The sequence below is a fragment of the Drosophila suzukii genome, unplaced genomic scaffold, assembly GCF_043229965.1.
Source record: "Drosophila suzukii unplaced genomic scaffold, CBGP_Dsuzu_IsoJpt1.0 scf_4, whole genome shotgun sequence".
NCBI classification, from domain to species: Eukaryota; Metazoa; Arthropoda; class Insecta; order Diptera; family Drosophilidae; genus Drosophila; species Drosophila suzukii.
This window is the reverse complement of record NW_027255927.1, coordinates 5264194-5278149: the sequence shown is the minus strand read 5'-3', so window position 1 is coordinate 5278149 and position 13956 is coordinate 5264194. Positions and strand designations below refer to the sequence as shown.

Genomic DNA, 13956 nt, shown 5'->3' with positions numbered 1-13956 from the left:
ATTTTTATTTACTTTTAAAATTATTTTAATTAAATAGTGTTATTTAGGTTTTCTGTTAAAGGACAATTATTGTTAGTAAGCCTAGCTTTATGTTTGGTTAAATTGATTTTCCCATTGGTCATCGCCTTCCTTAAACATTGGCCCAGGTCCTGAAGAACTTGTAACGAACTGATTTTGTTGGTCTGCTCGCTACGAGATTCGTGCGGCTAGCTCAGAAGATTGTGTGTTCGTCCCACCAAATTTATATGACGTGACTGCCCCGTAGATCAGTGAGAAAACACAGGGTTCGAATGGTAACAGTGGGTTTTATTCTCGTGTTATTAATACAGCGGGTGTGTGGCTGGGCTGGCCTCGGTATCTCCTCGCTTTGGTTCCACAGGCTGCTGATGTTCCTCGTCCTGGCTTGTCGATGCGCTGACTTGACGACCGGTGGCTCCTGTATTATATTTGCCATTATATTTTCATTAAAAGAATTGTCATTTGTTATAACTGCCATGGGCTGATCTTTATTCAGGAATGGTCAAAATATGAATGAATTACAGCTAGCTTGTTGCGGATGCGCTGCCTGCAAACATTGGCAGCGGCCGTCATATATATCGAAGTATATGCTCGCAATTGTATTTGTGCTGGTAGCACTGAGAGCGCGAGAGAAGATGTACATGCATGCCTTGTATGTGTCTGCACTCAGGCCATGGGAATATGCTGACAGTAGCACTTCCCATAAGCAGGGCTCTGAGGCGCATTCATATTTCGGCTGGCCGCAAAAGTTTAGCGGCCGGCACTTTTGTATTTGTTAAAGTACACCGTAACACAATGTTGGTGTCGGTTCAGTGGGTACTTGCTACAATGATACATGCATACTACACCTGTGCCTCGGGATGCTCGTAGTGGCCGCCTATGCTCGCATGCCGACGCGCTGCCTCGGGGTCGCCTGTTGCGCCTTGGACTCGCAGAGAATTCGGCCTTGCGGGCTTAGGGAAGCGTCACCGTTCTCAGGCTAGGGTGAACAAGCCTTGCTCTCCAGGGCACCTGCTCTGCTGTACCCTGCTCTGTCCCTTGCTCTGTCCCGGACGGTCCCGCTATGTTCTTGCTCAGATTGCGCTGACAGTCAAGGCCTAGCCGCTTACTTTGCTTTACGCCTAGCGCAGACGAACGTTCCACCCGGCTTCACCCTAATGCTTGACGTCTGCGACGCTCCTGCGCTCCCCAATGAGCTCCGCGCCGTAATGGTGACGTGGATGCCGGTGATGGCTGCTGGCTTCGCTGCCGATGGCCTCTGCGCTGTTTCCTATCTTGCGTGTACTTGGGCAATTCTTGGGTCTCAATTCGGAGATTGCTGATGCAATCCCGAACGTCTCGACTTGGCGATCTTGCTCCTTGTAGGCTTCCCACAGCGCTGCTTCCGACGACTCGCCTTGTGGTGGCTTCCTTGTAGTTTACTAGGTTGACGGCTTTTCACTTGGGTTTCTTGACTGATCTTGATGGATTGACTCCCCGTGATCGACTGATCCAGCTGCCAGCGCTTTGCCGCCCTATATAGGGCCTCCGGGAACCGTTATTTCCCTATTGCGCACGGCCCGCTAAGTCTCTCCACTCCGGGTCCAAAGTCCTTGACTTCCGTTTGACCCACTTGTCCTCTACGCACAGCTTCCAACCGAGGTTCTGCCCACTGCTGCCGTCCCGCTGGTTCCCGTGACGCATGTGGCACGCCTGTGTGCCGCTCCGATGCCGAGATGTGGCACTTCTTCTCCCGGTCCAAAGGTCACGGCCGAGTCCAAAGTCCGGAGGAGTTCCGTTATCCCCTCTTGCACATGGCACTCTTGCTCTGCCCGCCAAGTTTCCACTCTCTCATTCTCCGCTCCTTGGTCGCCAACCCCTCTCATACTCCATCCTTGGTCTCCTAACTCTCTTATTCTCCCACATTGGTCTCCAAACTGTCTTATTCTCCATCCTTGGTCTCCAAACTCTCTCATACCTTATCCTTATTCTCTTTATTCTCCATCCTTGGTCTCCAAACTCTCGTTTTCTCCAACCGCTCCTCGCCGCGCCGTTACTACTCGAATTCGCGGCGTATCTGGTAAGTGGCCGGCCATCTGTTTCTGCTGCTGCTTAGATTTGTGGGAATTTAAAAGCTCGTTCCTACTCTCCGGCGTTTGGTCACATTATCCGTGCGTGATCGATGTTTCATCGACTATCGACACCGACAGTGAGGCGTTGCCACCTGCCCGTTGCGATATTTCCACCTTTTGCCAATGTTTCCATTTTGCGTGTACCCATCGATCGCACTATCGTCCAGTGACAATCGACCGCCTACAAATCGAGGCGCTCCCTTCCCTAGCTCATGGTTATTTTGCAACTTTCGTAGGTAAGTTTTCGCATTTCTTTACTCCTTTCTATCTTATCCTTTCTCTTTCCTTTCGTCCTCTCTCGCCCTTCAATCGTCCTTAGCCGGCAGCTCCTGGCTCCATGCTGGCAACACTCGAGAGCGGGTGCGGAGAGGACTTCGCATATTGCTTCGCAACTGGGACAGCAGGTAAGTATTGTGATGTTCGTTTTCTGCTTCCTGCATTAAGCCCCTTTGAATTTCAGGTTGCTGGTGCGGCCCATGTATGCCCTTTTCTTGTTCCAGCAATGTCCAAAAATCAACTTCTTGGCCCCGTGCTTTTTCGGGAATTCATTCACGGCGGCGTGGCTACTCCGTCGCCATTCCGATCCTCGCTCGTGAACCACGCCCCCTCTTAGCGGGGGGTGGGTGGCACCTCCGGCAGCCACCGCGGAGGGGACGGTGCGCAGGGCTCGTCCTCCTCCTCGCCCTTCCGCCACGGACTGGGGTCCTCGGTCGCGTATCTGGGGGTCCTCCACCGGTTCCTACCACAACCGTTGCTCTTCCTGTTCCGCCTCCTGTAGACGGGCATGCCATCGCGCTGTCGTCTCCTCTTGGTCCTGGCGCAGCCTGACCTGCCACCGCCCCTCCTCCTCCGTCGTCCGCTGCTGCTCCCGGTCCAGGAACCTCTTCCGATTCTCCTCGGTGGCCCGGCAGACCGCCTCAGCGTGGCCCCTCGGGAGTTCCGCTCCTCCTGCCGCGCCTCGGGCCTCGGGAGTCGCTCCCTCGACGTCCATCGTCCCGCGCGATATACGGTTGGCGGCCGCTCCCCTCCGGAGCCGCCACTCCCTGTCCTTTACTTCTTGACTTGTAGTCCTCGACCGTCGCAAGGCTCCCCTTACATGAAACCTCGGTTGCGCGCCTTTCTCTTTGATCGACACCGTTATGTCCTTTCCTGGGGCGCTTGCTCTCTTGCGGTACAGCTCTCTTTGCTGTGCCGTATTCCCCCTTCCTTCGTAAAACACAAACGTTGTACTCCGTCAGATCATAGTGGCACTCTGAATGCTGCGGTTCGTTGTTCCTCTGAGTTCCCTAACTAACTTGCTTTGAGACCCTAACTTTGATCACCCTTGCTGAGTATCCCTGAAGGTTGTCCTTGGAGGGTATCCTTCGGGGCGTTCCTGGGCGGTATCCTTGGAGTATCCATGGGGCGTTCCTGGGCGGTATCCTTGGAGTCTTTAGAGTATCCTTGGGGTATCATTGGAGTATCCTTGGGGTATCCTTCGGGTATCCTTAAGTTATCGTTGGAGTATCCTTAGGGTATACTACGGCTATACTAAGGGAATCCTTGGAGTATCGTTGGGGTATCTTTGGTGTATCCTTGGGGTATCCTTAGAGTATCCTTCGGGAATCCTTGGGGTATCCTTAGGATATCCTTCGGGTATCCTTCGGGTATCCTTCGGGTATCCTTCGGGTTTCCTTGGGGTATCGTTGGGGTATCCTTACGGTATCCTTGGGGTATCCTTCCTGTTTGATTGATTTGCTTTTGCTACTGTTGTTGTGCCGTCCTTGTCAGTGTCCTTCCCGCCTGGCGTAACCACTGATAATTCTGGCAAAAGCCCGACGCTTAATCCTGTTGCCCTGCGGGTGGGTCCCTTATCGTAACCCGTATCCTTTTGTCGTCCTCGTAAGTGTCCTTTCCGCCTGGCGTAATCACGGATGACTCTAGCAAATGCCCGATGCTGAATCCTGTTTCCTTGCGGGTGGATTCCTTATCGTTACCCGTATCCTTGTGCCGTCCTCGTAAGTGTCCTTTCCGCCTGGCGTAATCCTGTTCATTGTGTTGTTGCTTTAGCTCGCCAACGTGAACGGTCCGTTCTTTCTTTGAACGTGTGTGGCGTATTTTGCAGATCACTGGAGAGACGAATCCTGAAGCGAATCCTTCAGCCGCTTTTTCATATTTCGCCGTACGATCTCAAATACCTCCCTCAGTATCGGCGTTTGGCTCGGGGGTCTCCGGTGCTCGTCCAGTGCCCTGCCCTGGGTAAAAAACGCCGATGTATGGCCGGTGGATTCTGATGTGCTCGTGTTCACTGCTAGCATAATCTCAAGCCACTTCTCGTCCCAGTTTCTCTGGTTCTGCCCTGCGAATTGCGCAATCATGGTCTTGACTGTTCTGTTTTCTCGTTCGGACGGATTCTTTTGGCTTTCTAACTGCACTCCGTTGTCTGTTATGACCACCTTCGGGACCCCGTACCTTGCGATTATGCGCTCCCTAAACGCCTTCTTGAGCGACTCTGCTGTCGCACTGCGCAGTGGAAATCTGTCTATCATGGCCAGCAGCTTTTGGTTCCTGTGCATAGATTTTGGTAGGGTTCCAACGATGTCTGCACATACCGTGGCCCATGGTTCCTCCGGCACTTGGTTCAACATCTTCCTGGCCGCCTGCATTTGATTGGGCTTAAACCGCATGCAAGTCTCGCATTTTCTTACGTGGGCGTGTCTATGAAGGCGTCTGTTTGCAAGATGTAAGTTCTACTGAAGTCCGGGCATGCTAGCACCGGGTCCGCCATGAGTCCTACCTTTACTTCCTCAAACGCCATCTGGTGCTCTGGTGTTCACTCCCACTTGATGCCATTGCGTAGCAGGTCACTCAGAGGTTTGACGAATCTGGAAAAATCTGGTACAAACCAGCGGTACCGCGACGCTACTCCTAGGTATTGCCGGAGCTCTTTGGCGTTTGATGGTGGTTCCAGTTCAGCGATGCCCGCTTCTTTTTCTGGACCTGTTTCTATTCTCTCGCTAGTCACTCGATGTCCCGGGTACAGCAGTTTCTTCTTAAAAAATTGATATTTTTCTGGATTCAGTCTCAGATTTGCTTCCTTTAGGCGCCGGAACACTTCTCTTAGGTTTCTCATGTGTCCTTCCAGCGTGCGACCGATCACTATTGGGTCATCCTGGTAAGCGAATGCGTGAGGTGACATCTCGGGGCCAATTACTTGGTCCAAAACCTACTGAAACGTTGCCGACGCCGAGTGGAGTCCGAACGGCATTACCCTCCACTGAAATAGACCTTTGCCTGGTACCGTGAACGCCGTGTATTGCCTGCTATTTTCTTCCAGTGGGATCTGCCAGTATCCATCCTTCAGGTCCAAGCTGCTGATGTACCGCGCTTCCCTTAGTTTATCTAGGATGTAGTTTATGCGGTGCATTGGGTACACATCCTTCACTGACTTCGTATTGATCTGTATGAAGTCGACACACAGACTTCACTTGCCTGTCTTCTTTTTCACCATCACAATGGGGGAGTTGTATGGGCTCTTTAAATGCTCTCTCTGCAGAAGCTCGTCCACCTTTGCGTTGATTTCCCCTTGGATTTTTGGGTTCTTGGAGTAATATCACTGCTTGAATGGCTTGTCGTCCTTCATTTTGCTGTCATTGTGCTAAAGTCTACCAGCTCTGCTTGCAGGAAAGCTGTTGTATCATCCGCTTCTCCTCGAGCCATCTATTGTGTCGGTTCCTGGCTGGTATTATTATCTCGTGTCCAGCACACCATTTCTCGGTTCCGACTTGTTTTTCCCATTTTTATTGTGTTGTTCTCACTGTTGGGACAATCATGTTGGGCGCCAGATGTAACGAACTGATTTTGTTGGCCTGCTCGCTACGAGATTCGTGCGACTAGCTCAGAAGATTGTGTGTTCGTCCCACCAAGTTTATATGACATGACTGCCCCGTAGATCAGTGAGAAAACACAGCGTTCGAATGGTAACAGTGGGTTTTGTTCTCGTGTTATTAATACAGCGGGTGTGTGGCACTCTCTCATTCTCCGCTCCTTGGTCACCAACCTCTCTTATACTCAATCCTTGGTCTTCAAACTTTCTCTTTCTCCCACATCGATCTCCAAACTCTTTTACTCCAAACTCTCTCTTACTCCAACATTATTCTTCTTATTCTCTATCCTTGGTCTCCAATCTCTCTTCTTCTCCAACCGCGCCGTTACTACTCGAATTCGCCGCGTATCTGGTAAGCGGACGGCCATCTGCTGCTGCTGCTGCTTAGATTTGTGGGGAGTTATTCAACTCCTCACATTTCCCTCTTACTTCGGGAATCATTTAAATGCTCGTTCGAGTCCTTTTAAACTTTATTGAGTTTCTACAGCGCTGGTCGTCCTCCTCGTAGCAACTTCAAAACTCCCGCGCCGATATTTCACATGTTTCCACTGGGACATCGATACTCATGGGTTATCGGTTTCCAGCTCGCTGCTCATTGCTGCGTCCTACTCCTTTCCATGGTTCCTCCGTTTTGTCACATTATCCGTGCGTAATCGATGTTTCATCGACTATCGACACCGACAGTGAGGCGTTGCGACCTGCCCGTTGCGATATTTCCACCTTTTGCCAATGTTTCCATTTTGCGTGTACCCATCGATCGCACTATCGTCCAGTGACAATCGACCGCCTACAAATCGAGGCGCTCCCTTCCCTAGCTCATGGTTATTTTGCAACTTTCGTAGGTAAGTTTTCGCATTTCATTACTCCTTTCTATCTTATCCTTTCTCTTTCCTTTCGTCCTCTCTCGCCCTTCAATCGTCCTTAGCCGGCTGCTCCTGGCTCCATGCTGGCAACACTCGAGAGCGGGTGCGGAGAGGACTTCGCATATTGCTTCGCAACTGGGACAGCAGGTAAGTATTGTGATGTTCGTTTTCTGCTTCCTGCATTAAGCCCCTTTGAATTTCAGGTTGCTGGTGCGGCCCATGTATGCCCTTTTCTTGTTCCAGCAATGTCCAAAAATCAACTTCTTGGCCCCGTGCTTTTTCGGGAATTCATTCACGGCGGCGTGGCTACTCCGTCGCCATTCCGATCCTCGCTCGTGAACCACGCCCCCTCTTAGGGGGCGGTGGGTGGCACCTCCGGCAGCCACCGCGGAGGGGACGGTGCGCAGGGCTCGTCCTCCTCCTCGCCCTTCCGCCACGGACTGGGGTCCTCGGTCGCGTATCTGGGGGTCCTCCACCGGTTCCTCCCACAACCGTTGCTCTTCCTGTTCCGCCTCCTGTAGACGGGCATGCCATCGCGCTGTCGTCTCCTCTTGGTCCTGGCGCAGCCTGACCTGCCACCGCCCCTCCTCCTCCGTCGTCCGCTGCTGCTCCCGGCCCGGCAGACCGCCTCAGCGTGGCCCCTCGGGAGTTCCGCTCCTCCTGCCGCGCCTCGGGCCTCGGGAGTCGCTCCCTCGACGTCCATCGTCCCGCGCGATATACGGTTGGCGGCCGCTCCCCTCCGGAGCCGCCACTCCCTGTCCTTTACTTCTTGACTTGTAGTCCTCGACCGTCGCAAGGCTCCCCTTACATGAAACCTCGGTTGCGCGCCTTTCTCTTTGATCGACACCGTTATGTCCTTTCCTGGGGCGCTTGCTCTCTTGCGGTACAGCTCTCTTTGCTGTGCCGTATTCCCCCTTCCTTCGTAAAACACAAACGTTGTACTCCGTCAGATCATAGTGGCACTCTGAATGCTGCGGTTCGTTGTTCCTCTGAGTTCCCTAACTAACTTGCTTTGAGACCCTAACTTTGATCACCCTTGCTGAGTATCCCTGAAGGTTGTCCTTGGAGGGTATCCTTCGGGGCGTTCCTGGGCGGTATCCTTGGAGTCCTTAGAGTATCCTTGGGGTATCATTGGAGTATCTTGGGGTATCCTTCGGGTATCCTTAAGTTATCGTTGGAGTATCCTTAGGGTATACTACGGCTATACTAAGGGAATCCTTGGAGTATCGTTGGGGTATCTTTGGTGTATCCTTGGGGTATCCTTAGAGTATCCTTCGGGAATCCTTGGGGTATCCTTAGGATATCCTTCGGGTATCCTTCGGGTATCCTTCGGGTATCCTTCGGGTATCCTTCGGGTTTCCTTCGGGTATCCTTCGGGAATCCTTAGGGTATCCTTGGGGTACCGTTGGGGTATCCTTACGGTATCCTTGGGGTATCCTTCCTGTTTGAATGATTTGCTTTTGCTACTGTTGTTGTGCCGTCCTTGTCAGTGTCCTTCCCGCCTGGCGTAACCACTGATAATTCTGGCAAAAGCCCGACGCTTAATCCTGTTGCCCTGCGGGTGGGTCCCTTATCGTAACCCGTATCCTTTTGTCGTCCTCGTAAGTGTCCTTTCCGCCTGGCGTAATCACGGATGACTCTAGCAAATGCCCGATGCTGAATCCTGTTTCCTTGCGGGTGGATTCCTTATCGTTACCCGTATCCTTGTGCCGTCCTCGTAAGTGTCCTTTCCGCCTGGCGTAATCCTGTTCATTGTGTTGTTGCTTGAGCTCGCTAACGTGAACGGTCCGTTCTTTCTTTGAACGTGTGTGGCGTATTTTGCAGATCACTGGAGAGACGAATCCTGAAGCGAATCCTTCAGCCGCTTTTTCATATTTCGCCGTACGATCTCAAATACCTCCCTCAGTATCGGCGTTTGGCTCGGGGGTCTCCGGTGCTCGTCCAGTGCCCTGCCCTGGGTAAAAAACGCCGATGTATGGCCGGTGGATTCTGATGTGCTCGTGTTCACTGCTAGCATAATCTCAAGCCACTTCTCGTCCCAGTTTCTCTGGTTCTGCCCTGCGAATTGCGCAATCATGGTCTTGACTGTTCTGTTTTCTCGTTCGGACGGATTCTCTTGGCTTTCTAACTGCACTCCGTTGTATGTTATGACCACCTTCGGGACCCCGTACCTTGCGATTATGCGCTCCCTAAACGCCTTCTTGAGCGACTCTGCTGTCGCACTGCGCAGTGGAAATCTGTCTATCATGGCCAGCAGCTTTTGGTTCCTGTGCATAGATTTTGGTAGGGTTCCAACGATGTCTGCACATACCGTGGCCCATGGTTCCTCCGGCACTTGGTTCAACATCTTCTTGGCCGCCTGCATTTGATTGGGCTTAAACCGCATGCAAGTCTCGCATTTTCTTACGTGGGCGTGTCTATGAAGGCGTCTGTTTGCAAGATGTAAGTTCTACTGAAGTCCGGGCATGCTAGCACCGGGTCCGCCATGAGTCCTACCTTTACTTCCTCAAACGCCATCTGGTGCTCTGGTGTTCACTCCCACTTGATGCCATTGCGTAGCAGGTCACTCAGAGGTTTGACGAATCTGGAAAAATCTGGTACAAACCAGCGGTACCGCGACGCTACTCCTAGGTATTGCCGGAGCTCTTTGGCGTTTGATGGTGGTTCCAGTTCAGCGATGCCCGCTTCTTTTTCTGGACCTGTTTCTATTCTCTCGCTAGTCACTCGATGTCCCGGGTACAGCAGTTTCTTCTTAAAAAATTGATATTTTTCTGGATTCAGTCTCAGATTTGCTTCCTTTAGGCGCCGGAACACTTCTCTTAGGTTTCTCATGTGTCCTTCCAGCGTGCGACCGATCACTATTGGGTCATCCTGGTAAGCGAATGCGTGAGGTGACATCTCGGGGCCAATTACTTGGTCCAAAACCTACTGAAACGTTGCCGACGCCGAGTGGAGTCCGAACGGCATTACCCTCCACTGAAATAGACCTTTGCCTGGTACCGTGAACGCCGTGTATTGCCTGCTATTTTCTTCCAGTGGGATCTGCCAGTATCCATCCTTCAGGTCCAAGCTGCTGATGTACCGCGCTTCCCTTAGTTTATCTAGGATGTAGTTTATGCGGTGCATTGGGTACACATCCTTCACTGACTTCGTATTGATCTGTATGAAGTCGACACACAGACTTCACTTGCCTGTCTTCTTTTTCACCATCACAATGGGGGAGCTGTATGGGCTCTTTAAATGCTCTCTCTGCAGAAGCTCGTCCACCTTTGCGTTGATTTCCCCTTGGATTTTTGGGTTCTTGGAGTAATATCACTGCTTGAATGGCTTGTCGTCCTTCATTTTGCTGTCATTGTGCTAAAGTCTACCAGCTCTGCTTGCAGGAAAGCTGTTGTATCATTCGCTTCTCCTCGAGCCATCTATTGTGTCGGTTCCTGGCTGGTATTATTATCTCGTGTCCAGCACACCATTTCTCGGTTCCGACTTGTTTTTCCCATTTTTATTGTGTTGTTCTCACTGTTGGGACAATCATGTTGGGCGCCAGATGTAACGAACTGATTTTGTTGGCCTGCTCGCTACGAGATTCGTGCGACTAGCTCAGAAGATTGTGTGTTCGTCCCACCAAGTTTATATGACATGACTGCCCCGTAGATCAGTGAGAAAACACAGCGTTCGAATGGTAACAGTGGGTTTTGTTCTCGTGTTATTAATACAGCGGGTGTGTGGCACTCTCTCATTCTCCGCTCCTTGGTCACCAACCTCTCTTATACTCAATCCTTGGTCTTCAAACTTTCTCTTTCTCCCACATCGATCTCCAAACTCTTTTACTCCAAACTCTCTCTTACTCCAACATTATTCTTCTTATTCTCTATCCTTGGTCTCCAATCTCTCTTCTTCTCCAACCGCGCCGTTACTACTCGAATTCGCCGCGTATCTGGTAAGCGGACGGCCATCTGCTGCTGCTGCTGCTTAGATTTGTGGGGAGTTATTCAACTCCTCACATTTCCCTCTTACTTCGGGAATCATTTAAATGCTCGTTCGAGTCCTTTTAAACTTTATTGAGTTTCTACAGCGCTGGTCGTCCTCCTCGTAGCAACTTCAAAACTCCCGCGCCGATATTTCACACGTTTCCACTGGGACATCGATACTCATGGGTTATCGGTTTCCAGCTCGCTGCTCATTGCTGCGTCCTACTCCTTTCCATGGTTCCTCCGTTTTGTCACATTATCCGTGCGTAATCGATGTTTCATCGACTATCGACACCGACAGTGAGGCGTTGCGACCTGCCCGTTGCGATATTTCCACCTTTTGCCAATGTTTCCATTTTGCGTGTACCCATCGATCGCACTATCGTCCAGTGACAATCGACCGCCTACAAATCGAGGCGCTCCCTTCCCTAGCTCATGGTTATTTTGCAACTTTCGTAGGTAAGTTTTCGCATTTCTTTACTCCTTTCTATCTTATCCTTTCTCTTTCCTTTCGTCCTCTCTCGCCCTTCAATCGTCCTTAGCCGGCTGCTCCTGGCTCCATGCTGGCAACACTCGAGAGCGGGTGCGGAGAGGACTTCGCATATTGCTTCGCAACTGGGACAGCAGGTAAGTATTGTGATGTTCGTTTTCTGCTTCCTGCATTAAGCCCCTTTGAATTTCAGGTTGCTGGTGCGGCCCATGTATGCCCTTTTCTTGTTCCAGCAATGTCCAAAAATCAACTTCTTGGCCCCGTGCTTTTTCGGGAATTCATTCACGGCGGCGTGGCTACTCCGTCGCCATTCCGATCCTCGCTCGTGAACCACGCCCCCTCTTAGCGGGGGGTGGGTGGCACCTCCGGCAGCCACCGCGGAGGGGACGGTGCGCAGGGCTCGTCCTCCTCCTCGCCCTTCCGCCACGGACTGGGGTCCTCGGTCGCGTATCTGGGGGTCCTCCACCGGTTCCTCCCACAACCGTTGCTCTTCCTGTTCCGCCTCCTGTAGACGGGCATGCCATCGCGCTGTCGTCTCCTCTTGGTCCTGGCGCAGCCTGACCTGCCACCGCCCCTCCTCCTCCGTCGTCCGCTGCTGCTCCCGGCCCGGCAGACCGCCTCAGCGTGGCCCCTCGGGAGTTCCGCTCCTCCTGCCGCGCCTCGGGCCTCGGGAGTCGCTCCCTCGACGTCCATCGTCCCGCGCGATATACGGTTGGCGGCCGCTCCCCTCCGGAGCCGCCACTCCCTGTCCTTTACTTCTTGACTTGTAGTCCTCGACCGTCGCAAGGCTCCCCTTACATGAAACCTCGGTTGCGCGCCTTTCTCTTTGATCGACACCGTTATGTCCTTTCCTGGGGCGCTTGCTCTCTTGCGGTACAGCTCTCTTTGCTGTGCCGTATTCCCCCTTCCTTCGTAAAACACAAACGTTGTACTCCGTCAGATCATAGTGGCACTCTGAATGCTGCGGTTCGTTGTTCCTCTGAGTTCCCTAACTAACTTGCTTTGAGACCCTAACTTTGATCACCCTTGCTGAGTATCCCTGAAGGTTGTCCTTGGAGGGTATCCTTCGGGGCGTTCCTGGGCGGTATCCTTGGAGTATCCATGGGGCGTTCCTGGGCGGTATCCTTGGAGTCCTTAGAGTATCCTTGGGGTATCATTGGAGTATCTTGGGGTATCCTTCGGGTATCCTTAAGTTATCGTTGGAGTATCCTTAGGGTATACTACGGCTATACTAAGGGAATCCTTGGAGTATCGTTGGGGTATCTTTGGTGTATCCTTGGGGTATCCTTAGAGTATCCTTCGGGAATCCTTGGGGTATCCTTAGGATATCCTTCGGGTATCCTTCGGGTATCCTTCGGGTATCCTTCGGGTATCCTTCGGGTATCCTTCGGGTATCCTTCGGGTTTCCTTCGGGTATCCTTCGGGAATCCTTAGGGTATCCTTGGGGTATCGTTGAGGTATCCTTACGGTATCCTTGGGGTATCCTTCCTGTTTGAATGATTTGCTTTTGCTACTGTTGTTGTGCCGTCCTTGTCAGTGTCCTTCCCGCCTGGCGTAACCACTGATAATTCTGGCAAAAGCCCGACGCTTAATCCTGTTGCCCTGCGGGTGGGTCCCTTATCGTAACCCGTATCCTTTTGTCGTCCTCGTAAGTGTCCTTTCCGCCTGGCGTAATCACGGATGACTCTAGCAAATGCCCGATGCTGAATCCTGTTTCCTTGCGGGTGGATTCCTTATCGTTACCCGTATCCTTGTGCCGTCCTCGTAAGTGTCCTTTCCGCCTGGCGTAATCCTGTTCATTGTGTTGTTGCTTGAGCTCGCTAACGTGAACGGTCCGTTCTTTCTTTGAACGTGTGTGGCGTATTTTGCAGATCACTGGAAAGATGAAATCTACATCCTGGTAAGGGCCATCGTACATCGTGGTCGGTGGATTCTGATGTACTCGTGTTCACTGCTAGCATAATCTCAAGCCACTTCCCGTCCCAGTTTCTCTGGTTCTGCCCTGCAAATTGGGCAATCATGGTCTTGACTGTTCTTTTTTCTCGTTCGGACGGATTCTCTTTTGGTGTGTATGGTGCGGTGAATTGTTGTCTGATACCCATCTCAGCCAGGAAGCTTTTGAAGATACGGCTTGCTAACTGCACTCCGTTGTCTGTTATGACCACCTTCGGGACCCCGTACCTTGCGATTATGCACTCCCTAAGCGCTCCTAAGTGCTGTCGCACTGCGCAGGGGCACCAGTTCCGTCTATTTCGAGAATCTGTCTATCATGACCAGCAGCATTTTTTTGCCGTGCTTAGATCTTGGTAGGGCTCCAACGATGTCTGCACACACCGTGGCCCATGGTTCCTGCGGCACTTGGGTCAACATCTTCCCGGCCGCCTACATTTCATTGGTCTGAAACCGCATGCAAGTCTCTCATTTTCTTACGTGGGCTCGGGCGTCTCTATGCATTCCTGGCCAGTAGTATTGGGCTGCCAAGCGTGCAATTGTCCTCCAACTTCCTACGTTTCCCGCTGATTGCGCTTCGGCCACCACGATCAGCTGACCCTTTCTGTACGCTATGTCGAAGTCGTACTGCTGTAGCTCCAGGGCCCATCTGGCGATCCTTCCTGAAGGGCTTTCGATGCTGTCGAGCCAT

General features: G+C 52.1%; 2 protein-coding genes across 2 annotated transcripts; both read left to right on the top strand.

Moving 5' to 3' along the window:
• The first annotated feature begins 6559 nt into the window (after nucleotides 1–6559).
• LOC139354870 (uncharacterized) lies at nucleotides 6560–7265 on the top strand. Its single transcript, XM_070999095.1, has 3 exons — nucleotides 6560–6836; nucleotides 6920–7004; nucleotides 7061–7265. The coding sequence occupies exons 1-3, from the start codon at nucleotides 6560–6562 to the stop codon at nucleotides 7194–7196; spliced, it is 498 nt and encodes a 165-aa protein (XP_070855196.1). The 3' UTR covers nucleotides 7197–7265.
• Nucleotides 7266–11007: 3742 nt separating this feature from the next.
• On the top strand, nucleotides 11008–11713 carry LOC139354871 (uncharacterized). Its single transcript, XM_070999096.1, has 3 exons — nucleotides 11008–11284; nucleotides 11368–11452; nucleotides 11509–11713. Exons 1-3 carry the CDS (start codon nucleotides 11008–11010, stop codon nucleotides 11642–11644), a joined length of 498 nt encoding a protein of 165 aa, XP_070855197.1. The 3' UTR covers nucleotides 11645–11713.
• Nucleotides 11714–13956: the final 2243 nt, after the last annotated feature.

What these genes read in the sequence shown, in the direction of transcription:
- LOC139354870 (XM_070999095.1), top strand. Translation starts at nt 6,560, where the DNA reads ATGGGTTATCGGTTTCCAGCTCGCTGCTCATTGCTGCGTCCTACTCCT. An exon ending in TTATTTTGCAACTTTCGTAG is followed by an intron (nt 6,837 to 6,919) that starts GTAAGTTTTCGC and finishes AATCGTCCTTAG; the next exon opens with CCGGCTGCTCCTGGCTCCAT. An exon ending in CTTCGCAACTGGGACAGCAG is followed by an intron (nt 7,005 to 7,060) that starts GTAAGTATTGTG and finishes TTTGAATTTCAG; the next exon opens with GTTGCTGGTGCGGCCCATGT.
- LOC139354871 (XM_070999096.1), top strand. Translation starts at nt 11,008, where the DNA reads ATGGGTTATCGGTTTCCAGCTCGCTGCTCATTGCTGCGTCCTACTCCT. An exon ending in TTATTTTGCAACTTTCGTAG is followed by an intron (nt 11,285 to 11,367) that starts GTAAGTTTTCGC and finishes AATCGTCCTTAG; the next exon opens with CCGGCTGCTCCTGGCTCCAT. An exon ending in CTTCGCAACTGGGACAGCAG is followed by an intron (nt 11,453 to 11,508) that starts GTAAGTATTGTG and finishes TTTGAATTTCAG; the next exon opens with GTTGCTGGTGCGGCCCATGT.